The sequence below is a fragment of the Echeneis naucrates genome, chromosome 6 (genome assembly GCF_900963305.1).
Source record: "Echeneis naucrates chromosome 6, fEcheNa1.1, whole genome shotgun sequence".
Classification (NCBI taxonomy): domain Eukaryota; kingdom Metazoa; phylum Chordata; class Actinopteri; order Carangiformes; family Echeneidae; genus Echeneis; species Echeneis naucrates.
The window spans coordinates 6,440,898-6,466,879 of record NC_042516.1 but is presented as its reverse complement, the minus strand read 5'-3'; the positions used below and the strand labels follow the sequence as shown (position 1 = coordinate 6,466,879).

At 42.3% G+C, this 25,982-nt stretch overlaps 2 protein-coding genes across 2 annotated transcripts in view; both read right to left on the bottom strand.

Annotated features, from left to right (window-relative positions):
- Positions 1 to 844: 844 nt before the first annotated feature.
- slc52a3-2b (solute carrier family 52 member 3-2b) lies at positions 845 to 5,739 on the bottom strand. Its single transcript, XM_029504775.1, has 4 exons — positions 5,492 to 5,739; positions 2,880 to 3,963; positions 2,537 to 2,660; positions 845 to 1,586 (listed from the first exon to the last, which is right to left on the bottom strand). Exons 2-4 carry the CDS (start codon positions 3,914 to 3,916, stop codon positions 1,374 to 1,376), a joined length of 1,374 nt encoding a protein of 457 aa, XP_029360635.1. The 5' UTR covers positions 3,917 to 3,963; positions 5,492 to 5,739; the 3' UTR covers positions 845 to 1,373.
- A 6,422-nt stretch (positions 5,740 to 12,161) lies between these two features.
- macf1b (microtubule actin crosslinking factor 1b) overlaps positions 12,162 to 25,982 on the bottom strand; it is a 29,366-nt gene continuing 15,545 nt past the window's right edge. The window contains exons 10-40 of the mRNA XM_029503747.1: positions 25,716 to 25,835; positions 25,497 to 25,604; positions 25,177 to 25,395; positions 24,308 to 24,539; positions 23,946 to 24,172; positions 23,729 to 23,851; positions 23,543 to 23,644; positions 23,008 to 23,109; positions 22,683 to 22,847; positions 22,404 to 22,559; positions 21,778 to 21,975; positions 20,911 to 21,039; positions 20,619 to 20,789; positions 20,352 to 20,507; positions 20,033 to 20,239; positions 19,806 to 19,925; positions 19,562 to 19,731; positions 19,293 to 19,452; positions 18,993 to 19,187; positions 18,588 to 18,713; positions 17,324 to 17,467; positions 16,928 to 17,116; positions 16,617 to 16,728; positions 16,289 to 16,455; positions 16,003 to 16,165; positions 15,647 to 15,801; positions 15,486 to 15,560; positions 14,948 to 15,065; positions 14,281 to 14,426; positions 14,038 to 14,158; positions 12,162 to 13,902 (exon numbers count right to left, since the gene is read on the bottom strand). Coding sequence (XP_029359607.1) covers positions 13,877 to 13,902; positions 14,038 to 14,158; positions 14,281 to 14,426; positions 14,948 to 15,065; positions 15,486 to 15,560; positions 15,647 to 15,801; positions 16,003 to 16,165; positions 16,289 to 16,455; positions 16,617 to 16,728; positions 16,928 to 17,116; positions 17,324 to 17,467; positions 18,588 to 18,713; positions 18,993 to 19,187; positions 19,293 to 19,452; positions 19,562 to 19,731; positions 19,806 to 19,925; positions 20,033 to 20,239; positions 20,352 to 20,507; positions 20,619 to 20,789; positions 20,911 to 21,039; positions 21,778 to 21,975; positions 22,404 to 22,559; positions 22,683 to 22,847; positions 23,008 to 23,109; positions 23,543 to 23,644; positions 23,729 to 23,851; positions 23,946 to 24,172; positions 24,308 to 24,539; positions 25,177 to 25,395; positions 25,497 to 25,604; positions 25,716 to 25,835 — 4,602 coding nt within the window. The 3' untranslated portion in view covers positions 12,162 to 13,876. The remainder of the gene's footprint in view (positions 13,903 to 14,037; positions 14,159 to 14,280; positions 14,427 to 14,947; positions 15,066 to 15,485; positions 15,561 to 15,646; positions 15,802 to 16,002; positions 16,166 to 16,288; positions 16,456 to 16,616; positions 16,729 to 16,927; positions 17,117 to 17,323; positions 17,468 to 18,587; positions 18,714 to 18,992; positions 19,188 to 19,292; positions 19,453 to 19,561; positions 19,732 to 19,805; positions 19,926 to 20,032; positions 20,240 to 20,351; positions 20,508 to 20,618; positions 20,790 to 20,910; positions 21,040 to 21,777; positions 21,976 to 22,403; positions 22,560 to 22,682; positions 22,848 to 23,007; positions 23,110 to 23,542; positions 23,645 to 23,728; positions 23,852 to 23,945; positions 24,173 to 24,307; positions 24,540 to 25,176; positions 25,396 to 25,496; positions 25,605 to 25,715; positions 25,836 to 25,982) is intronic.

Sequence of the window (25,982 nt, the reverse complement as noted above, 5' to 3'; positions counted from 1 at the left end):
CAGCTCACTTTGGATGAGGTCAAGGTACACCCTGAACAGGTCACCAGTCCATCACAAGGCCAACACACAGAGAGAGACAGAGACAAACAACCACTCACAGTCACACTCAGACCTACGGACAATTTAGAGTCAGCAGTTAACCCAAACATGATGTCTTTGTGGGAGGAAACTGGAGGAAACCAACACAGACACAGGGAAGAACATGGAAACTCAGCACAGAAAGGCCCCACGCCTGGGAGTTGAACCCATGGCCATCTTGTTGTGGAGCAACAGCGCTAACCACTGTACTGCGATAACACACCCTGTTGTTTTCATTCTGATGCAAAATCCCCCTTTTATTTTCCTAAATATGCTACCTGTAACCCTTGTTAGACAAAAAATTGATGCTTTCAGTTGTCGCCATCTCTGAATTGCCATTGCGGTTTTGTGCAAAACAGCAGCCAAAAACTAACACACATTTCCAACTGGAATAACTTTCTGTTAAATCATCTTATGTGAATAAAGTCGGGTTTTCTCCTCTTGCGACATTGTTCCAGTTAACCATAATAATGGATTTTCAGGAAGCAACTGAGAAGGAGTTTCACACAAGTTTCATGACTTGAACGGGAAAAAATGTGTTTCTAGAAAAAAAAAATTGCTAAAGGCCTAATATTTCACTTTTTTTAAGCTGGTTCGTGGAAAGTTATCTCATGCAACTAACATTTAATTGATGCTGTTTGTCTCCCACCCGTCCTGCCATATCCATTATTGACTCTAGTTCTTTTGCTCACCCCCCCGTCTTCTCTGTATAAACCATAATTGATGTCTGGGATAATTGGCAGTATAAAACATTTATTTATACAGCAATAAAAAAATTTTATTTGGTATTGTTGAATATTTTCTGTACTTCACTGCACACAAAAAAACCCCCCCAAAAAAAAACATTAAACCAAAAACCACAAATCTGTCAATCTCAAGGCACTTCATAAAGTACTAGAGAATCTTATAACAGAAATATCACTCACTTTATGGTCACCGTTCAAGTAGCATTGTTTCGATATCTAAAGACATTGTAATATCCTGAAGAGTAAAACGCTATTTGCTTGTTTTTCTGTTGTCATTGGACAGACATTGGCCTGTTGGATGCCATCTCATTCTCTGCTCACATAGCCAAATAAATACATGTGTCTATATAAAGCATGAATATATACTCTAGCTCACTGTTTGTTAAAAAAGCAGAAGGACAAACAAACAAATAGCCCATCAAAGTGGGAGAAAATTGCCTGCAACTTATCTGACAAAACAAGGTGGAATATGTAAAGCTGGCGACTAAAATAAGTGCAATTTGTATTTCAGTTCTCTACAGCAGTGTTTCACTTTAACTTATTTACTGTTTACATTGGACATTTGGTGTTGCAAGGATCACCTGATTTGAAAAGTCCATAGACACTGACCAGTGGGAACATGGACAGAGCGCCCACCATGGAGCCCAACTGCACTACTGCACCACACCACACCAGGGCGCTGTGGCCCTCGTCCCGCAGAATCACCCCAATGATGACCTTGACGTAGGACAGAGACAGGACAAATAGGATCCAAGCCAGCACCTGCAGGACAGTGGAGGGGAAGTTATTATCGTATACATGCGAGTCCCTATTACACAAGTACCACTAGGATTGCAACATGTCTGGGTGTGATCAGAACACATCATCCAGCTCAGTGACTTTCAATGTCCTCCCATTATGGACAGGCTGGAACAGGAGGTTTTCAACCAAAGAAACCCCAAAACAAAACAGAATACTTTTAACCATAAGTTAATCAAGTTCAAGAAATCACCAACTTATGACCAGAATCATAACTATTGATACACCAGAGTTATTTTGTGTGTGTGTGTGTGTGTGTGTGTGGTGCAATCTCTTTCTTTAACAGCCTTTTTTGTCTTTTACTGTTGAGTGCATTGCAACTCCTTTTAGAGTTGTTGAGGTTTTGAGAGGAACAGCTCAGGCCCTAGGCTGTATTTGAACTCAGCCCACTGCAGTAAACACGAAGCCAAAATGGTGCATCCTCTCCTAACTAAAACACCACGCCGTTCCTTTCTTCTTCTTTTTTTTTTTTTTAACAATTTCACTCTTTAAATCATTTCTTTCTATGCTAAAAAAAAATGCATACAGCAATCTTTTACAGGAATTTTATAGCAGTGTGATGTTTGTTGAGGTTTCATCGAGTTGACAAATTTAATTTGCAGCAGATACAGGCCGAGAGTAAAACCTGTACAATGTTGCCTTAGACACACACACCTCCGGCAAAATACACTAGTTCATTAATATTGCACGAACATGGTTTGACAGCATTGTCTTCATCAAGCCAGTCGATTGAGTTGACAGCCATTTATCTTCAAACATGTCAATCACAAAAACCTCCCACTTCATAATCACAGTGAACAGACAGGTAGGTTGTACCTTCATCTTTTATAATGTGCAGAATGAGGCTCATGTCTAAGGCAATATGTGATCGAACATAAACGGTTATGCAGAAAAAGTAAGAGGAAGAGTCTTACAATGACCACAGTTCCAGAAGCGCTGTGGATTAGCAGGGGGCAGGGACTAAGCGCAGCCATGGCCATGATGTAGGCTCCAAATCCAGTCCCAACCAAGGTCAAGAAACCCATGAAGATGAGAGACCTGAAGTCAAAGTTCAATGCACAAAGTTAACTGAGGACTTGGTTGTACTGCTTGGCTTCATGCACCACACTCAAAAGACTGGATTGTTGAGCAGACAATTTTTAAGAAATGACCTCCACAAGCTGTAGTGACCTCTTGAGATCTTTTCATTCATAATATTTACATTTTATGTTAATTGAGCAGAGTGGAAAAAAATCTTAAATCTTCATATATTCTTACCGAACGGGCATGAACATGGCAATGAAGCAGGCAACAGGGTTAGCCACAGCCGCCATGGTGGCGGCTAGATGGTAGGCCTGGTTCCCGTAAGGCAGGCAGGAGTATGACTGCACTGAGGGCAGCACCGCATTGGTCAGAGCGTTGACCCAGGCCAGCACCACAAAGATGAACACCACCTCGAGAGTGCTGTACGTCCCCATCCCAAAGGAGCTCCTGGGTTCCTTCCTCGCCACCTCCTGGGGACTGATCATTGGTTTCTGCTCTGGTGTCTGAGAGTGCAGAGACAGACCCTGGTCCCTTTGGCCTGGATCCAGATCCCCACTAAAATACAGATCATTGTTCCTTTCCCGGGCCACAGCTGGGTGGTAATTGAGGAGGATGAAGGCCACCAGGGACACGACCATCATAGCGCTAAGGAACATGAAAAAGACTTGGGCAGAGAATTTAGCTGGCTGGTAGACGGCTTGAAGCTCTGCACTGCCAATCAGAATGGAATTATTAACTGTTTTGTTGGTTGTGCCAGCCAAAGTGGCGTTCTCACAGTGGACTACACCAACACCTTGGATTAGAGCCACTAGGGCAGGCACCAGGCCACTGAGACCTTCACCTGCAAAGTATGTAGTGAGGTACTGCGGGCGCAGCCGCATCATGAAAGGTAGAAATGTAACAGAGGAGGTGCAGTCGACTACAGAGAGCAGGAAGCTTAACACCAGCAAGGGCACACTGTGCAAAGCGCCCCCTACTGTCACAGTGTTTCTCCAGAAGAAAGCCAGCAGGAATGTAGCAATGACCCCCAACACCACAATGCAATAGATGACCGGCCGCTCATCCAGCGCCCCTGGGCGGAAGCGGTGCATCAGGGTGATGAAGAGGGGACCTATGTTGGCCATCTGGATGAGGACTGTGAGGTAGGAGGGCAGGTACCATCCCTCAGGGATCTCTGGTACGATCAGGGGGAGTTCCACCCACATCCCATTGATGGCCACCCAGGAGCCCATACCAAACAGGCACGCCAGCACGTGAGTGAGCAGCGACATGATGGAGGCAGGAATGAGGTAAATCAGGAAATGAAGATGTACACAATCTGAAATATAGACACAACACAAGTCACTTTCAGTAGTAGAATGTAACACTTGTAGATAGTAAAATGTTTTTTTTTTGTTTGTTTGTTTGTTTGTTTTAAGAAGCATAGTTTGGATAAAGGTTAGGTTGCTATTAGTTAAAATATCTGAATAAGCTTTATACACACACAAATATCTCTATTTTACAACCCTGCTGCTTTGGGGGAAAAGGGAAGTAAGGCAGAACCAGATGTAATGGTTCAGCAAAAAAAATTTTTTGTAAGAAGGTAAATAAGATTGAAATGATTAACTAACGACACAGGAGAAACTAATGCTCTCTATACATATGGGGGGAGGTGGGAGGGGGGGGGGGCAGTGGTTGTGAATGTGAATAATGTTTCATGCAAGTTAGCGATTTGTGAATATGCAAATAACCTAAAACAGTTGGAACAGCATGTTTTGTTTGAGTAATGAGTTTTATGAATATGTTTAGCTTTGGGGTGTGTTTTCGGTGAGTTATTTTATTGGCAAAAAGACCAACCAAACCAAGTTTCAACTAAAGCATGGTAGCATGTGGTGCTTTGATTTCAAAAAGGAAATGAATGTCTACAAGGTCTACCATCTTAATTTAGCATTTAAGTATGCTATTGTTTGTTGTTTGCTTGGACATAAATCAAAGGTCAGGATATGGTGACCAAATATGAAGAAAAGGATTATTTGGCTGGATTGGAGAACAAATCAGCCCACAAGCATGACTAGCTTAAAGGATGTATTGGGATGATGTTGAGTTACAACATATATGCATAAATGCAATGAACTCCCTCATGTTTCTGTCTTTGACCTTCCCAGTCTCTCCCTTTTCACTCTCACGAGTTCCATCCGCTCTAATGTAAGCTCTGACTTTTCACACACTGACACACTTCTCCCACAGACCCCCACATGTGCCTGAGGTATAAATGGAAGGTTTGTTGATGGTGTGAAATAAATAACATCACACTGTGCAAAAGCATACAAACAGAATGCTGTAATACTAATACTAGCAAATGTGATGATATTGTGTCATTTTTTTTTTTTGGTTATTTGTTTTTTTTCTTGAGGCAAAAAAGACTTATACTTGGAAGGAGATCTGGAACTCCCTGGGATTTTGGGGTATAAGAGGATTACAGTACTGAAACCTGAAACCAAAACAAAACAAAACAACACAAGGTTTATATATATATATATATATATATATGTACACACACACATATATATATATATATATATATGTATGTGTGTGTGTGTACATATATATATAATCTGTAAAAAATAAATGGTCAATCGTTTTAGTTTCATTCAGAAAGAAGGAAGCAACACTTGCTGTCATGTGGTTAGCATGGTGAAATTTCCTTGGAACTGCCTTAAAGAACTGCCTTAAAGTCAACTGTACAATGGTTTCTTTTCAACTCATCACATTGAATATGGAAAATAGATGGACTGGTAGCAACCCAACGACCCCTTCATCACCTCACACATCAGTTCTGTACTATAGGGTACCACATATCATCTTACCTCATGTAACATCCAGCCAAGAAAACTCTCTCCTGTTTCCTTTGAAAACCCTCTCACTGCATCGTGATCCGTTTACTTTATTACATCAGCTCTAGAGTGTGTAGGGGTGTGTATGCATGCCCTCCCCCATTTTCTTCACACACACCCGAGCCACAGAGAGGGCACAGGCGTATTTTCTGCTTCCGTGTTCCTCTTCAAAAGGGAGGGACTGCACAGGCGCACATGTCCTCCAGTAGCACCATGCTCTGCATGCCTTTCTATTGGAGAGTGGTTTCAAAATCACCATGTGCTCTCTTTGTGTGCCTGGGAGCTCACCTATAGGAGGATAGCCGGCTAAGGGGGAGGTCTCAGTGTGAATAGCTCCTCCTGTTCCTGTTCCCTCCCCCCAGACACAGAGGTTGAAGGGTTACAGGGAGAGAAGCTGGCTGTAGTTTCACTCTGACTTACATACTAACAACTGGAAATATTAGGCTTTCCTCTATCCCTGTCAGCCGGCTATATTTTATTTATTCCAGCTGGAAGGGTATCTATCGGAGTCTGCCTGTAGAAGCAGGTTGAGCTTGGTTCACCTTTCTTTCAGTCTCACCAACTGCACTCCTGTTCCACAACACACCTTATCACCTTTGAAAACCGCAAAAACTAGTCAGTCAGCTTCAAACAGTCCAGCACTCATCAAGCTTGCTTGATCTGAATATGTCAAATAAACCAACTGCCTGATGTAAATTTGACACGTTTGTAATTAAGAGACAGTGTTTTAACATAGTTTAAATGGTATGAAGTGGTGAGTGGGGTGGTTGGACAAGTCTTACACTAACAATTACTCCCTTAGTCAAATCAAGTCAAAACTGTTGCTATGCTGTGCTTCCAGCACCCTCACCCCCACCGGTAAAGCTTTTGTCCTTTCTGCAGCAAAGAATAAGCCGACCATTACTCTGGCTGACAAGTAACACAATGTCTCTTTTTGCTTTTTTCACAGTATCAGCATGACTCTAGGGGTGACACCTTTCTGCTGCCTCATAGGTCCAGGCTCAGAATCAAGTGTGATGCCATGACATTTTGGAGAAGCGTTCATGAGCCCCAGACCATTTTTGCAATTGTTGAGGTCGACACAGTGAGCGTGGTTATTCTTTTCGTTTTTATGTCGTAACAATACCAGGTCAGGATTTTCCATTATGAGCAGGTGCTTCCTAACCCTGTAAATTCTTGAGCAGCCATCAAAAATCCAGAAGGTTCTCAGTGTTTAAATCAACATTAGTCTGTGATGATGTTGTTCAGAGCCAAAGCTTTTTCAAGGTTGCTTGGGCACTGGTTCCAATGCAAAATGACGGATTATATGAAGAGGATGGTTCAATTTGCGTACTGAACCTAGATATATTGTAAACTTTCTGTATTTGAAACATTAAATTGTGTGGTATCACTTCCGATATGCAATAACACAAATTGCAGAAAAAACGTGAAATAGTAAGTTAAAATAAATTTTAACACTGCATACAAGTGTCAAGTCACACTTTTCATCTGTTCCCTTGTATATAAAAATACTTCAGTCCCGCTGAAAGACTGTGAGAAATCTGCTAGAGCCATACTTGTTGAGTACCCTAACTTTTTACTTTTCCATTTCGAAAATCTTTAACTAGACCACTTAAGAAATTTGTGTCATTATAAAATCACGCAACTGCACTTGTTTCAACTGTTTAAATTACATCTGTTCATTATTCTAAATGTGACAAGATGCCACTGACCTGCTGGTGGGAATGAAGGTGTAGAGCCAGCTCTGGTTAGAGGTCACATGAGCTCAGATGTACAAAAGCACAGTGGCCTTCTGATGTCCCTGTCTGTAAAGGATGCATACACATCGACTTGAGCGCTCTGGATTTGGGTCATGTGATTACTGAGGGCTGAGCCAGAGATTTAGGAAGCAGAGTTCTTGGTAGCAAGAGTGGGTGGAGGAAGGGAGCAAGGTAATAAAGAGGAAGGAAAGGAGAGGATGGAAGGATGGAAGAGGGGGAGTTTATAAAGTAAAAGATTGAATCTGCTTCATGAGTCTGCTGCATGAACATGAGGGTTGTCCCCTTGGGTAGAGTTTGAATGAGGGCAACCATAAAATTACTTTGGACAGCTTTCTGTGATTTCTGAGTGGGTGTTTGGTTGGGGTCAGTCTGGCTTTTGTTCAGCACAAATTCCAGCTCAAATGAATGACCCCTGTTGGGCAGTAACTTCACTGGATGGTATTTCATCTGTGTGCCCTTACACCCACTTCTGCTCTGAGTTGTACTACATGTTCCCTCCCTGAGACATAACAACAAAGTTCTTTTAGGCTTGTGAGAGTTTAATGAAGCAAATCATTGTTGATCGAGTTTGGTGTGTTGCTGCTCTAATTTTAGGTAAAAATCCATCTTTTCCATATAGCAGGCAAACTAACTAATGGCAGCATATCATGGCAAAAGCACCTGAAGCTGCTTTAAATTCTCACTGATATTTGTTGAGCAAAGCTGTGCACTTGGACATACTCTTTGCTAAATACTCACAAAAGGATAAACTTCATGATATTCTGCATGTTAATGCACTTGTGAGACAGTCAGTAAATTAAATTCTATTAAATTGAAGTTAAAGGACACAGTATATATTTTGCATACCAATATTTAAGTGTAAAATATGAATTGTTTCGGGGTGAGTCTAAGGAAAACACCAAGACATGTTTGATTTTAACTGCAGATGGTATCTGCTGAACTCAAAAGTCCAGTCACAGGACAATTGTTTTGATTATACTTCAGTTTTTTACAGGTCACTCCAGTGACCTGGAGTCATGGTGACTGTTTTTGTAGAAGCACAATACTCTGCTTTCTTTCTAAAACTGTCAAGGCTCTATGTTTAAACAAATATGTCTGTGTTTTTGGTACTGCCTGTACTGAGAAAGTGGGTCTGAAACATTCACAGGACCAACAGGAGGACTGCTTGAGCTGGGAATTCAAAGATGAAGTTCAAGAAAGTGACTCAACGTTGAATAAGACACCAGTGAAACTGGTGACACAGATTTATAGTTGGGTCCTTATTTGCAAAAGGGTTTAAAATAATATGGCAAATTGACCATTATATTAATGTGACAAAAGTTTGATAACAGTATTTAAAAGGCATATTTTGAAAAACAATAAAATACATTTGCAAGGTGAAGGCTTGCAGCAGAGATGTGCCCTTTTCCATAAAAGTTCAGACAGGTGGATTTGTCATGGCCCTCACTGGTAATGAAAGCAAACAAATCCAGGTCTGAGGATTCACACCCTTACAAATTCTCTTAAAAAGTGTTCTGTTCAGCTCAACAGCCAACCTGTGAACTGTGAAGGTTGTTAAGTGACAGGAGCTGTGCTGAAACAGCAAGAGAGCTGGTGACTCAAACTGAAAATTCTGCATAGACCAGAAAATCTTAGTTTGGTATGGCCCATGTAGCCCACAATGACTGCGGAGGTGCACATCTTCAAGAAGTGAGACACAGCTGCTGTTTCATGTTTCTGTTCTTGTCACGCCATTTCCATCACACACACACATACAAAATGAGAGTTAATGCCACATCACAACCGCAGTGTGTTCACCAGAACGAAAGGTACTCATGTAACTATGGTTCTATGAATCCCTGCTGACCGCCAGAGGCGGTGCTTTAAGCACTGAATATTCCCCTTTGCGCATGCATGGTTCGATTATGTATCGCAACAATGTCACCTGTCATCTCTGGATGACCATATCTTCCAGTGTCACCTGAGGATCGTTTCCTTCAGAATCTTCTCGCGAGCACATGAGGATTCTTAGTGACAGAGAGTTCTAGAGGTCATTCGGGATTCATAGAACCGTAGTTATATTAGTAACTTTCATTCTATTTTATCCCTGCTGACCGCCAGAGGCGATGCTTTAAGCTCTGAATGACTTAAACCAGCAAGGTCACGAAGAATCCAGAATACAAACCTTCAGTGTGCAGAGCCAGAGAACTCTGGCCGCAGGACCACAGCCAGTGGATGGTGAGTGGCCACATTCACATTCCATGTGGAGAAAGTGTCTGGTGGCGCCCACAGAGCTGTCCTCAAGGGACACTCCACTCAGGGCAGCATATAATGTAGCAACACTCCTGGTAGAGTGGCACTGCACACCAGATGCATGGACGATGATGTCGACAATCCAGTGGGACAAGCGCTGTTTGGAGACAGTGCAACCCTCATAACAGAGAAAGACCTGGTCAGATCTCTGAATGCATGCAGTAGCTGCAATGTAAGCCCTCAGGGCCCGCACAGGGCACAATAGTTCAGGTTTGTTCCCTCTTTCTCCTGAGGGAGGGTTGTGCTGCGCAAGCCTAATAGGCTGGTTGAGGTGAGGCTGGACAGCACCTTAGGGAGGAATGCTGTGTTCGGCCACAGAGTGACCCCTAAGCCATCTGAATTACCCTTACATATCGACAGGCTCTCGCTCCCAGGTACACTTTTAGCGTCGAAGGAGACCGACCCTTATCCAGAAAGTACTGGAAGAAGTCAAGGACAGTTGGCACAGAGTAGCACATAGGGTTCTCATCATGACTCGTACACTAGTCGGAAAACATTCTCATACTGGAGACGAGTGGACGGCACTCTTGCGTTCACTATGATGCGTCTGACAGGGTCCGCACAGAAGCTCAGCAGCAGCTCGGGCCCTCCAGCCTCCAAACACACAGTTGGAGATGTCGTGGATTGGGGTGCCAGATCTGCCTCACCAGCTGGAATGGGAGATCCCTCCTGTCGGGAAGATGCCACGCTGCACCGCAACAGAGTCCATGCATCAGCGGGAACCAGCTCCTCCTTGGCCAGAAGGGGGCCATAAGCAGGATCCTGTAATCCTTGGTACCCACTGTGGAGTACCGGTCAAATCAGAGGAAGTGGGGGAAGGCATAAAGAAGGCCGTCTGGCTAAGTGTGAGCCAGTGCGTCCTGGGCTAGAGGGCTCATCGTCTCGGCCAAGGAGAACCACAGAGGGCAGAGGGTCAACACTTCAGAAGCGAAGAAGTCCTCCCCTGCTATGCCGAAGAGGTTCTAGTTGTGTGCACCACTCTCCTGCTGGAGGTTTCTGGTGGGAGAGAAAGTCTTTCTGACGGTTCTGCTCTCCCGGTAGATACATTGCCCGAAGGATGATCAGGCGGGGAGCTGCCCATGTGAGGAGATCTTTTGTCACTTTCAGCAGCTGCAGAGACTTGGTCCCGCTCTGATGATTTACATGATACACAGCTAATGTGTTGTCTGCCCGCACGAGGACATGCTTGCCCCTTAGGTGTGGAAGGAAGTGCCCCGAGAGCCAGGGGAACTGCTCCAACACCCCATGATGTGTGCACCCCAGTCCAAACGGGTAGCTGAAGCCGCCAGGGAGAGGTCAGGGAGGTGCTACATTGACTTCCAAGGGAGCATCAGGCTGGTGAGCTGTGAGCATGGACCTCATCTGGGCCAACTCAGCAGAGAGCTGCTCCCCCTTAGACGAAAGCCTGCTTTGATCAGACTTTGCCTTCTTCCTGGGGGTTATGACTGCCACAGCCAATGCTCGACGCTTAAAGCGACTCAGAGAGTGTGCAGGTGGCTGGCCCAATGGAGGGAGGTCACGCCCATCTTCTGGGTGTTCCACCTCTGCCAGTCTTGATTGCAGCCCTCACTGCCAGAGGTAAATAGCTGCAGTTCATGCAGGGATTGTCTGAAAGTGCATCCCGCAGGTGCTCAGGGCAAAGGCACGTGGGGCAGAGGTCGTGGCCGCCCTCCGGTTGTAGAAGAGCCTCACAAGATGTGCAGAAATGGAAGTCATCCATTGCGGTGGCTCCAAAACTGCTTAGATGCTTCTGCTTGCTGTCCTACAGGGGCCTTGCGCTGGGGGAAGGGGGCGCATATGCCGCCTGTACCGACCGCTCCTTGGACAACCTGAGCGTGAACACTATGGACAGGCCAAGTGTGGGAACCGCATGCTGGAGGCAGGGAGAGCGTAACGCCTCCTATACCAGCAGAAGCCCAAACACAAAAATTTATCTTCAGCACAAGTTGATACAAAAAGAAAAGAAGCCACTGCACCGCGGCCTTTACCCAGTCAGGGTTCTCAAGTTTAACAGATTAACGACGCTGTAGTTAAAAAAAAGCGAACGGCATGCTGGGGGGAGGCAGCGCGCGGGTTGACAAACCGCACTCATCCCTATAAGCTATAAGCTAACGCTAACAGAGAATCCGCTTTGGGCACCGGGATGCCCTCACGCAACGCACCAGCAAGGTAAGTGAGCGAAGAACGTCAGCTCGAGCGACTAAATTATACGCCGGGAGAAGGATGTGCGAACGCCAAAGTTAATAAGCAGAACAAAGTAAACTGCAAAGAACCAAGAATATACTCACCTTGTCCCGGGAGGGGAGCGAGGACACTGCCTTACCGGCGTGCCCGCGAGCCCAACACAACTAATCCCGCGGAGAGATATCGCCGTTGTTCGATGTTGAAAACATGAATATATGAATGATAATCATGGCATTTTTTTTTTATTTTTATTACAAAAAGATTTATTTTTATACAAGGGGACTCAAAATTATTAGTGACATTCATCTACAGTTTCCCTAAATTAGACACCAGAATGAGTGCTGGGCATAAAAACATGTACAGTACAGAAATATTAGGGTGCATAGCAATAGTAGTGAAATCTGGCTATTGTATTTTTTTTTTTCTTTACAGTGCAGTAAATTCTCAACCTTCTCCAAACATCAACAAACTGACGCCAAGAAGAAAAAGGTACTTCATCATGTAAAAACGGTTTTGTCTTTAAAAAAAAAAAAAAAAAAAAAAAAAAAAATCTCACAACTGCATAGACCAAATGCAATTAAGTACATAAGCTACTGCTTTCAACCTCAGGTAGGGCGAGTACAAAGGGACAATTACAAATACAAGGCCTTTACACAGCAGACAACATATTGCAAAGTATTTACTGCTCTATAATGAAACTGCACAATAAAGGCCAAGCACAGTGCAACACTGAACAGCCTGTGCAGTTGACTGATGGTGGCGCTGCAGCTACGCCTCTCAGGGTAAATGTGTATCAATATTTTTTGCTAAAACTGTGCATATTGGTATGTTCGTCATAAACATTAGAGGAAACACATATACATGTTTCCAAAACACTTTTAAAGTATAGTAATAAAATTAAGACAGCTGTGAGAATTTCTGATTGGACAAAGACAAGATAAGAGAATTCAAACAAATGGGAAAAGAAACATTTTTATATCTATACACAGCTTTTGGTAAAAGATGCTTGAAAGGATAACCAAAGGGAGCTAGAACACAGATTTAACCAGAAAAACTACACCGCTCATCCATAGAGCATCACCTCCAGTGCATTCTGCTGAAACACAATCGTAAAATTTCTAATTCTTTAAGAAACACAAACGAAAATTTCCAACTTAGCAACACAACCTATCAGTAGTTGGACACAGAAAAGTGCATTTTTATGCGAAGAATGTGCTAAACAAAACTTTCCCAGGAAGTAGTGTTATAAAGAAAAAAACATCTACACTGTCATCACAGTAATGTTCCAGAGAAAAACACATCAAAATTCAAAACCAATCCTGAGAAAATAATCTCTACAAAATCAGCAATGGCCTGTTGCACTTAAGTGCAATGTTTGTTTTTTCATAATCATAAACATAACCTTAAAACCCAGAACAATAAAAAAAAAATGAAAAAAAAAATCATAATTGTGTGAAAACATGGTGTCAAAAAAGGTAAAATACAGAAACAGAGTGGCCCTGCCAACAATGCCATCTTCATGGAATGAAATAAAAACAAATAATATCAAAAAGTCGAAGGACAGCACACTGCACCCTTCACATCGCAATGGTTTTGGTATATGTGTTTTTTTGGATGCTAGTTGGGGCAGTCAGACAGCACAACACCCTCATGTACAATACACCAATGTGTTCTAGCTGCATGTCAATCTTACATCAGTTATACCTTATTACTCCTTGGGGAGCATTAGACTCTGGCACTGTCTGACTTTGCTTTTCTTTTCAACCACAAAAGAATAACAAGCTGGAAAAAAACAATCTGATTCAAGAAAGGCTCTGGCTATCATGCAATAAGCATACATGCAGAACTTTTCAATTCCTACTCTCTACGCAATCTGATACTAGTGTACAAAATGCAACAGAGGACAAAATCGTTTTGCATCAGAACTGATCTCCTCATTGTCATTAACTTTTCAGAGATTTATCAAAGCTAAAGGCCCCTCATCATCACCTCTGGTGACCTTCTCTGTGTCTGCTTTTCAGATGTGACAGATGCTTCTCCTTATTACTCTGTTTTCAGGCCGGAGACCGTGTGTTTGGGTTCAGCGCTGCAGCATACACATGGTGCTCAGAGGCAGAAGTAATCATGTGGGTAACCTCTCGGCTTCGTCTGGAGGGTGAAAGAGAGTGTGAACACACAGGATGGGGTTAACTTAGCAGCACTTATGCGTATATCTGGTTAAAAATCGAATACTGTCCAACAAAGCAAATTCACTTTAAACAAATTGGCTGGCGATTAGCTGACCTGATGGTGAGGACGAGTTGTCCTCCCCTGTTGTGACAAATTGTAGATCGGACCCCAAAGCAGCTATAGAGCTCCTGGGACGGATGCAGCGGTCACCCGATAAACTCCTCCGGAGTAATGCCTTAATACGTACAAATTGAATTGTTAGAAAGTGGCTTAGCAAACGTGTTACATGTGGTCATATGTGATATAAAATGTAAAATTCTGCTGCAGCCATTTGTATCAGGATAGTTTAAATCTTGCCTTCCGTGTCAATGGGCTGGTGGGGGCAGAGGCACTGCTGTAGAGGCTGAGGCTGGAGTTGGACCTGCTGACAGTCAAGCCCTTAGAAGTGCTTCCTGCAGGAGACAAGTACTTCTCCTTGATCTTCAGGTTAGTCCGACCTTTTACTGTTGGTGATACAGGAAGAAAGTTTAATAGAATACTTTAAAACCTGTAATTTATACCTTCACCTTATAAAACAGGCATCCATCCAATCTGTGGAGCTAATCATTGCAATGTTGCCAGTAAAAGTCCACTAAGAAAGTGTTCCTATGGTGCATCATATGGATATCTGAAAATGCTGACTTCCGATTGTGTACCTGTACATTTGGCTAAAAATATTCCTGTTTTCATCTATCTAACACCTCTTTTCTAATCCTTTTTTATTATATCGATATAGTCTATTGATATATTTAATACAGTGCTTTAAATTGTAAAAATGTCAAATGCATAATGCTTCTTTCAAATTCAAAGTAACTGAATTTCAAGAGGCTTGGTTTTCTTTGGACAAGAAATAAATTAAATTAAATTAAATTACCACACAATAGATCACAGACCAGTTAAAGCTGTGCTGTGGAGTATCTTGGCTTGTGCTTTGTTATAGTGCAAAAATATAGTTTTATACAGGAATTATGAATAATGTACTGACCTCTGCAGGGGTCATTCTTGACTAGGAACTCATCTAAAGCAGTCCATCCTCCACCCACCCTCACCATCAATGTGCTCCGCAGGATGCGAACCATGCGCAGCTGTTGGGAATCTCCAAACTGCAGCAAACAGAAAAGATACATATTGGAGGTCACAGCTGCACAAGTATTAAAGCAGAGGGTCACAAAACTTTGTATGTTTTGAATCCTGACAAATATCACACTTTTAAAATAATTTATTTAATTTAATAATTTATTATGTTCAGATAAGAGTTCTAGCTGGGATTAGCTCAAGCAACCCCCACAACCCGGAAACAGATAAGTGGTTGAAGATGACTGAATGAAGATCTGTACATGTGGCCCTTTCCAGTTGTCGATTTTAGGTTTTATTTTAGGTTCATAAAAACAATGGCCCTGTTATAGTTATGTGTAATCCAGAGGATGATTTCATACAAGAATCATCCATACAGCAAGCGATTAAGCAGAAATGAAAATGCTGCTTCAAAATTGTTTTAATGTGTGTCTATGAAGAAGACTCACCCTATATCTGTTGGCACTTATTTGCTCCACTTGGAATCTTTTGGGACAGTTGCATTGCGATACCTGTCGGCTCACCTAAGAGAAGCAGTATCACAATAAATGGACCACTCTAATGAATGAAATTACACTTGCTTGTTTTCTTATTCACACATAGTTCATACCTCTTCATTGATTTGATCTGCATCCAGTGTTTTCCTGTAGGGGTCTCTGCTCGGATGAAGCGCACTCACAAACTCATAGTAGTCGATGTAGCCATCACTGTTCATGTCAAAGATGGTTGCTACTGCATTCATCTCCAAGGAGTTGGTGGGAAATTCTACAGAATTGAAGTGTGAAGCCAAGATGTTTGTTTTCACCCAATTACATGTTGTACATATGGTAAGTGACAAAAAGTAAATAAGTGTCAGCATGATAATTTGGCCTTATTTCAAAAGCCATCAGCTGAACTTCATTGCAATCAAATGTAACAAATGCATATGTCCAAACAGCGTCATGAGTCAAATCAAGTGGCTCTTACTAGAGGCAAGGACAAAATCAATAAACTCCTTCTGGCTGATGCGTCCGTCCTGGTCTCGATCGATGCTTCGGAATATGTCTAATATCCGTGACTTCAAATGACTGATCCACTGTATGTAACGCTTTCTCCAAATATTGAAGTCAAAGTTTGCAAATTCTTCCATCTGTTCAGAAACATAAAATAGAATTTAAAATTACATGCAGATGATATGTATTCATTAAGACTAGGCCAACTACACTTGAACTAAAACCTGTTCAGATAGTGATACTTCAAAAAGCACAATAACCTCTTTGATTGTTTGTTGGTGTTGTTCCAGACGGTTTTGTCTCGCCACAGCCAGAAGCCAAAGTTTCTGCCACTGACTGACCAGCTGACAGAGCTGCGGGGTCTGTGGGTCAAGGTGCTCCAGGGGAATTGGTACAGCAGGCTGCAGCTTCAGAGTGCTCCTTCTCTCTGGTTGGAGAAACAACAACATGGGTGTCTCATATGAGCTCGGTCAAATAATATACGTTTTATCACTGAGAAGAGAAGACAGCACTCCAGCTGTTCATGCTTATCATGACATTTTCATGTGTTGATGTGAACTAGATTAGGAGCCGTCCTTCGTGGCTTACTTGTCAGCGGCCTTTTGCTTGGAGACACATGTTTAGAAATGCTCTTGTGTTTGCAGGACTTTGTGGCATGTTCAACTTCTGGGAATTTTTTATTCAATTCCTCCATGAATACCTGGAGACAAGAGTAATCAGTCATAACATGACATTGTAAAGCTGCTTCTCAATGTGCTGTCAGTATGAAATCATTTGTTTACACTGCAATCATGTGTGTCATACAGAGATTTAAAGACTTGAAAAAGAAAGTGGATATATTTGACTTGACATAGTGCAGAGCAGAACTGTTTTCAGTGTAGCGAGAGGAAAAGCTGTACCAAGTGCTGCTCAATGAGTTCCTGGTTCTGCTCTGTGGCCTCAGGCAGAGGCTCTTGGTCTCTGAGATTGAGCGCTTCCTCTGCAGAAGAGATCCAGTCTAATAGCCTCTGAACTTCCTCTCTCTCTGCCTCCAGTGCTGCCAAGTTGGCCTGGATCTTCTGGCCCTGTTGTTGAGCCCATGTTTGAACCTGACTCAGAGAAGAGAGGAAATTACACCAGTCACATCTGGATACCCTCAAATGGTGATACGATTTCCTTTTTTTTTTTTTTTTAATAAATAACTAGTTATTGAAAGAATTTCTTTCTTTGACTCAATTTATGTGTTGTAGCTGCAAGTATTGATTATTTTCAATAATTACTATGCATTATATTATTGGGTTCATGACAGCACTCACTTCCTCATAGCGAGTTTTGGTGACACTGATCCAAGATTTAAGGGTGATTATGGAGTCTGGATGACAGGAGACTAGGATGTCCTCACCAAGAGACTGGATATTCTCCAACTCCACAGTCTGAGCCTGCAGAGCACTCACTGATTCCTGTAGAGGGTAAGATAAAGGGTTTTTTTCAAGGTTTTATAATTCTATCATTTATAATTATATATATAGCCATTATCTTAGCTTGACATGAAAGGCAAGCAGTGAATGCCTAGTAATGTACTGCCCCTTGTGGTGGTGAACGGGACATTGCCTGTGAAAGCAACCTGTGTCTACAGTGGTTGCATTTATTACTGTCATTTTCTTGGGTGTGACCAGGCCCCTTTGATAAAGGTGGATGCGTGGCAAGCAGGCAGGAGACAAGACAGGTGGATGTGGAGGTGTGCATATTGAGGATGATCCTGGGACTTTTAGCATATGACTAATCACATCAAAAGTGTACTTCTCAAACTGTCTGTTCTGCTTTAAGATTCTGAGGCTGTCATTGTACATGCAAAATTATAATTTCTATTCAAGATCCGAAGTAAGCCCAACAAGACAGAAAAATTTTAAACAGAAGACTGTTGAACCACAGCAGCAGCTCCTTCCAGGAAAGGTTGGGAGTGTAGGAAGCATGACAAAGAGCAGCGGTGTTGGCAAGTGGAGAGTGAGCTAGTCAGTTATCAGTTAGCAGTGTAGCTGTGAGCATAGCAAGTGCACTTCAGGCTATTGCTGTTTGTGCAACAACTACAGCTACAACTTCTCAAAACCAAAGTTCCTTTATCCTGTGCTTCCCAACAATGGGCAAGAAAAACACACATTACACTGGAGTGCATCATTATCAGTTCAGTGCAGTCAGTACATGGTGTTGACATATTTTTCTCTTAACTGTACTAATTTCAGAAGAATAATGCTAATAGTTCTACAGTTATAAAAGAGAAAGGTGATGGCAGGCAGACAAGCAAGACGCGGGAAAGACAAACATTCAACTGACCATTTACTTGTTATGTGTGTTAAATAGCCTGCTCATATCCAACAGTGGTTTAATGATCACAGCACCTGCCCTACAAATGAGTAAAATGGGTTCAATCACCGCCTTGCTTAACTGCCCTTGAGCCAAATACCTCTTATCTTGACAACTTGTTATGTAAGGGACCCTGACCTTTGACCTCCCTGGAAGCAGAGAGGATGGAGAAAAAAGGAGCTCCCCCACAGGGAGTGACAAAGTATCTTGTTTCCTAACCTCGTGCTGTTTACGGAAGGCAAGCAAACTCTCCTCCTCCTCTGGTATCAGCCCATATTTCAGTATCCTCTCAGCCTCAGTAAGCCGCTCCATGAAACAGTGGACAAGGCTATCAAACTTCTCAGCCTGAAGACGATGAGAGATAAGAACAGGGATTAAAGCAACTTTAACTAAACAACTTTTGCTAATAGTAAAAATAAACCAGCTATTGTTTGTTGTTGTTACAGTTGATGTTTATAAATTACATTTTTGTGGATTTTGCAAGAATAATTTTATATTCAAAGCTACTATCACTGGAATATATTGCATATTTATAAGCCCTAAATACCAGTAACACTATTTAAAAATTATACTTAAAAAGTGTACCCTTCAAATAAAAGTGGGTCTTTTAAGCTGAATAGCTACCTGCTGAAGTGCAGATTCCAGCCTGTCCTGCTTGCTGACTGACAGCTTGCACACAGCTTCCCAGCGGCCCTCCAGTTCATCCATCTGCTCTTGCAGCCAGTGAGCATCAGCTGTGCTGCTCCTGGTTAGATCCCTCACAGAGCGCTTCAGGGTTCTGATGCATCCAGCTCGCTTGCCTAACTCCTTTTGGAAAGCCTGAAAGAAAGAAGAACCTGCTATTTCTATTCTAGACAGGACTGCAGAGAAATTGACACAAAAATACAAACATTTTATGTTGTGTACTTCAACTCACTGACATACCTTGTGTTTGTCTATCAGATTATTGACCATGTCTTTGTCTCCACCAACAGGAACATCCTCAGCCAGTTGGGGCTCTGCTCTGTACAACCAGTCATTCAGTGCCTGGAGAGCATCAGTAAACCTGCCTGAGAACAGCAGTGCTTCCTCCAGCTTATGCTGCCTGTAAGAAAACAACAAAACTGGATGAATCAGAACTGCTATTGTTGTATCATTCGGAAAAAAAAGAAGAAAAATAAAAAACAAAAGAGTTCATACATAATGTGCCATACCTCTCCATAGACTTGCCACTGATGGTGTCCCATGTATCTTTGAGCTCAGCCATGAGATTTTCCAGATGTTGTCTATCATGGCTGGTTTGAGCTCTTTCATGCAGACTACGGCCACTCTTGAGTGTGGCCTCGTACATAGGCCTCTTTGACCTCAGCAGTTTCTGGAACTCCTAATTACCAAACAAATGATCTCATAAGCATTCAGCATCTAACCAAGTTGTATTCATTGTGATGCTCACTGCACCTTCTGTTCAGTCAGCTGTTGTTTAATCTCTTCATGGGACACAGCAATTTCTTTGTGCGTGTCTAATGTCTGTTCAACTTCAGTCATCCAGTCCTGCAGCAGGCGCCAAGATTCACTAAACTGGAATAAGAGTTAAAGAAAGATACACATTTCTCAGACTGCTCACATGAAGCTTTGAACATGAAAATGAAGTTTCATTCATTCACAGAGTTAATGACTTGGCTTACCTGTTTGGCGTTCTTTTTGACCTCCTCCAACAACCTTCCTCTCTCTGCTGTACGTTGCTGGAGCTTTTTGTACCGATCTTGGACTGTCATTATTAGGTTATGAATGACATCACAGTCTTCCTTCCTGCTCAGTTCAGTTAGTCTACAGCCTGTGTTCTCGACTGTGGTCTTCTTCTCACAGTAACTGTTTACCTCATTGACTAGTGTCTGTAAAAAGAATTATGATGTAATTTGTGAGACAAAGCAAATAATTGTAAACAAAAACTTGGGACCTGAGTCAGGCAAACAGATAAAACATAGTACAACTAAAAGGACATACTCTGTGATCCTGCAACTGGGAACAAACTGTGTCCAGGACAAAGCTGGGTGAAGGAAGAAGCCCAATAGCCTCTTCACACTTGCTCATTTTAGTGAGAAGTTCCTGGATGTGACTGTGGAACTCCTTGGCCAAACTCAGGCCTTCTGTAAGCTTAGCCTGTGGGACAAGCATTATGTTTTCATATAATTGTGTACTTGTATTCTTGATAAAAGAAGGCAAAACAAAAACTGTTTTATGATTACTATGTCATATATGTATGTAAATGACCTTTCTCTCCTGGACTTTGCTGTAAACAGATGCCCATTTCTGATCAAGAATAGACAGACTGTGTTCGGTGCTTGATCCCCGCATAACATCGCTGCTCTCTAGCATCCTGTGGATGGCATTCTTCACATCTGTGTAGGCATGGAGCTTTGACTCCATCTCGTTGCACAGCTCCTGTTTTGGGTAAGGAGAGCCAAGAAAAACACATGATTGGGAGGAAATCGTTATTTTCAACAAAATTAAATTTACAGGATAATATATTAATTTTTAAAGCTATATTTCTGGTAGGTCTCACCAAGTGTGCACTCAGTCTTTCACTGGCGGAGTCTGGCATCCCCCATATGGTCTTAAAGGCGGTCAATCTCAGCTCTGTGTTCTCCAGCCACTGCAGTAAATCCTGAATCTCCATTGTAACATCTTGGACCTGTAATAAAAAATGAATTAAATAACCAGTGATGTATCTGGTGAAAAATCTGTTAACACAGTGGTATCAAAGTTGTGACTTAGTCTATAAAAAAAAAAAAAAAAAGCAATGCATTCATATAAAGGCTTTGACCTACATGTTTGGATCTGTTCTGTTCAAAAAAATAAATGTCACTTGTTCTACTTTATATGTTCACCACAAGATGGCACCATCATGCACTAATATATTACTATAACAGTATGTCACAATGCTGGCCGGGTAGCATGGTGGAATAGCAGTTCGTGCTGTTGCCCCATAACAAGAAGGTCATGGGTTTGATTCCCGGGCCTCGGGCCTTCCTGTGCTGAGTTTACATGTACCCCCTGTGCCTGTGTGGGTTTCCTCCAGGTAGTCTGGTTTCCTCTCACTGTCCAAAGACATCATGTTTGGGTCAATTGGTGACTCTAAATTTTCCATTGGTTTGAGTCTGAGTGGTTGTTAGTCTCTGTCTGTCTCTGTGTGTTGGCCCTGTGATGGACTGGTGACCTTTCCAGGGTGTACCCTGCCCTCACCCAATATGAGCTGGGATTGGCTCCAACATCCCCCACGACCCAGAAAGGGATAAGCGATAGAAGGTGAATGAATGAATGATGCTGGCTCTTAGTAAACTGTATAGTAATTGATATCCACACGCAATTATTAACTAATTATTCAGATGTTAATGTGACTGTAAAAGAATACTGGTTTTTCTCCCTTTACCTGACTCAGTCTGTTCTCTAGTTCCAGCTGCCTACGCTCAGTCTCACAACGAACAAACTCCCAGCTTTCATTAAGTTGCTCGAGCCGAGACTGCAGACCATGTGGACTGTCCCCAGACCCAACTTCCAGCAGCCCCCTGCCTGCCTGGTTCAGTGACTCCACTGTGCGAACATGGGACATGACATCATTTCGCAAGACCTTTGAGAGGGAAGAGGCAGAAGAGGTTAGTGATTTATTGTGTTTTTAATCTCTGATTAATTAAATGTACTGCTTGGAAGTGTTAGAGCAAACTCTTTCTAGTCTTAGTTGTCTCTGGCAGTTCAGATAAAGAAAGGATTCTAATAGTGTGTTCTGCTGGTAAGGCACAAATATAATAACAGTAACATCACATAAAGTAAAGGTCCAGGGGGACAGAGTAGCAAACTCTAAGACACAGAAGCCTGTTGTTAATTCCAGTGTTCAGTGTTATCTAGCAGATACACCCACAGTTCCATGAGAAAATCTGAGTTACAAGATTTATGGTTTACTGAGACCTTCAAAGTCAGAATGAGCTTTATTACCTTAGAACCTATCTGACCGTTTAGCTCTACAGCAATTCACATTGATGTAATTACTCCAGTACTAACCTTGTGTTTAGCCAGCTCTATTTCACAGGCCTGCAGGTCGATGCTGATTGGTTGGCTGCCCTGCAGTTGTTCTGCAGTTCGGGAAAGCCATGTGTGCAGTTCATCCAGTGTGTTTTGGAACTGACCCAGACCGAGCAGCGCACACTCCAACTGATGCTGAAAATTTAACACATAGTGACATTCCATTATAGGAACAGCTAATCATACATTTAAATTGTGTGATTTGATAACTTATTTGACTGGAGAGTCATTTTGTAACATCTGTTTCCATATCCTCACCTGCCTGCCGACCGTTTCTGACTCCAGGCTATCCCAGCGCAGTCTGAAGTCACACAGTGGTGACACTGAGCCAGGGCGCTCTGAGCCTGGAGACAGTCGACACACGAAGCGATGGTTCAGGCTTTCCATCTCAATCTTCTTCTGGTAAAGTTCTCGCTTAAATTCCTTAGGCAAATAAAAATAAACATGTGTCTATGTTTGGACTGTCATCACTGACAAAATTTATTTTAAAATGACGTTACACATATTTAAAAGCACTACAGAGACTAGGACACAAGATGTTAAATTAGTAACCAGCAGTCTGATTTCTGCTGTACACACTCACCTTGAGATCACATAGTTGCTCTTTAACAGATTCCAGGTCAGCTCCTACCAAGAATTCTTCAGTAGACCCCAGCTCAGCTGATTTCAACCACTCAAAAAGACCCTGTTAGCAAAGCAGTATGCATATAAGCATATTTATTATATTAAATACTCTTATGTCTGTTTAATCCCCTTAACCACTCATTCTTTCCACGTTATGCTATTATAACATATGTTACATTTTTGTTCTCCTCATTTTCCTTTGATAATGTCTCACCCAGTTTACACACATTTAACTCATTTGCCGCTGGCAGAGCACCACATCATCTGTCATTTACTCACAGTGAAACTACAGGGAGTCATTGTCTCAACTTTTCTATTGCAACAAAATAAAAGGCTAGTTTTGTCCTTGGCAGGAGGCCATGAGACTGCTGCTTGAGTCAGGCAGTGGTTGCCAAAGTGATCTATCTGATATGGCTATCTGATCACACCAATCCGCTTATCTTTTTTAATACAGGAGTATGCATATGAACATGATACAAGTATATATTTCACACCTGCATGGTGTCCTGATAGTGTAGTGCCATTTGCAAGGACTCCTCCAGCTTTTTGAAACATTCGTTCCAGAGTTTGCTCAAGTTGTTCCATGTGCAATAGAGCTTCAAGAAGACAAAAGACAGGGTATAAAGTTAGTCAGCTCATCTTTGTGAGACAAAAATTACTTTAATCAAGTTATTGATTACTTCATCAAGGCTCTTCGTGACATCTGGTTTGTCTGTATCACCACATGCTGACATCAGGTCCATTCCCAGAACGCCAAGAGTGTCCAAATCACCCTGTAAACTGTCAATATCCTCCCTGACAGTCTGAAGTAGAAAGAGTAAATTTTTTTTTTATAGTTTCATAGAGATAAAATATAAATGTGTTTTTTTTTATGGTCCAGAGAATATCCAGACAAACCTGCATGGTTTCAAGGCTCTGTCGGATTGTTTCAGAGTCTGTCTGACTAGCATTGAGGTCCAAAACTGCTTGCTGAGCATCATTGAGAGCAGCCGTGACATCGCTGACATCGCTCCAGAACTTCATGGCAAGGTCCAAGAGCTTGAGCAGCCAGTTTTCCCTCTCCTGGGCCTGAGTGTGTGTCTCCTCGCACAGCTGGGATAGGCTATGCACTCGCTCCTGGATGGCTAGGATTGGCAATATATAGCAAGAACACACTTTATAACCTGTCTTTTTCCTACAGTAAACCACTGTAGCAAGCAATAGACAAAATTCGAGAAACAAATTAATTGAAATTTCAGCCAAAATGGCCATTTGATTACCTGTACCAATGGCACCATCACCAGCTGCCCGTGTGTTAGCCAGCAGCTCATCTGCTTGTGTTTTGACACTGCTGAGGCCTAGCTCCAGTTTGGATAGGTCAGTAAGGGTGTGCTTGTTGTCTTGCAGTTGCTCCTGTATCCTTGGAGTGAGTCCTTGAAGTGAGGTCGGAGTCTGTATGCGACTGCGCAGGCGGTCAAGACTCTCTCTGATTAGAGTCATCCTCTCATTCAGCTACAGGAACAAAGAAAGATAAGTGCCACACTCATGCTCCCTTGCATGAATGTGGGGCTATGTATAGACTTCTTTAAAAATCAAAGCATTCTTACTTGTGTGAATCGTGGCAATGACTCCTCAAGCAGACTTGCAGTCTCTCTGACTCTGTCTCTGATGGCTCTGTGTTGTTCCTCAGCATTTGTAGCCTTGCGACAGAATTCGTCCCCTTGAATGGGATTTAGTTCTGACAAGCGTTTTGCCAGAGAGCACAGACGTGCAATCACGGGTCTGTGTTCTGCTATAGACTCCCTCAGACCCTTAGCAAAAGAGAGAGGTAAAGATGAAGGTTGAATAATAATAATAATAATAATATGAAAAATACATTTCTTTTTTTTTTTTAAAGAATTAACAGAGTCTAATGCCTCAAAAAATTGTTTTCATGGATATAAACAAAATACCATTGTAGTACTCTCGTGGAACAGTAACCTGGTTAAGTTGTAGATTGCACAAATGAGCAACACTTGAAGAGAACAGCTCAATCACTCAAAGGAAAATGGTTGTAATTGTGTAGTATCAAAGAGCTTCTTTGTTGAAGAGGACAATAAGGGAAGCAACAAAGCTGGCACTCCAAACTAGAAACACAAGTTTCTTCTACCTGTAAGAGGTCCTGTTGTTCCCTAAAGGCCTCATAGCTTATTGTGCTCAGGGAAAGCTGGCCAATGAGGGTTTGAGTTTCTTCTAGCCAGGGCGAAACCTCAGCGTGGCCCTCTGAGAACTGGAGAAGGAGCGACTGAGCATGCTCAAGCTGCAGAACCACGTGGGAATTGGTAGCTGAGGTTGTGTTGCATTGTTCCTGTAACACATCTATCGGGGTCTGCGTGGAGAAATGACAGTCAAACAAAAGAAATTTGACATTTTAGTAGCGTATTCATATGATCAGTAAAATGGTTGCATCGAGTGAAGTGAGGGCTCTACCCGAAGATCGCCTGTTTCTCCTTCATCACTGTATGTTAGCAGGATTTCAGCAATCTTCACCATCTTCTCAATGTTAAACCTGTGTTGGAGAATCTCTACAGCCAAAATCTGTTTCGGACATAAGACAGCAAATTGAATCTACCATGTAATGCCAACAAAAAATATGAAATGTCTTTTAAAAGGAAAAATATTAATTTATGCAGTAATATTTGTCCTGACCTTTTGCTCATAGAGTTGTTCTGCTATGAGCGTTGGATCCAGATTGATAGTTTTCAGCTTTTCAAGACTTTGGGCTGTATCTCTGAACCAAGCCATCTCTTTCACCACCGCCTGTTCCAACTAAAAAAAAAAAAAAAAAGGATGTTAGCACATCCTCAACAGCATTATTGTCTGTGTCTATGACACAAATCTGTCCCAAAAAAAAAAAAAAAAAAGGAGAATTACAAAATGGTTGACTGTAAAAATATGATGAAGGCACCAAAAGTT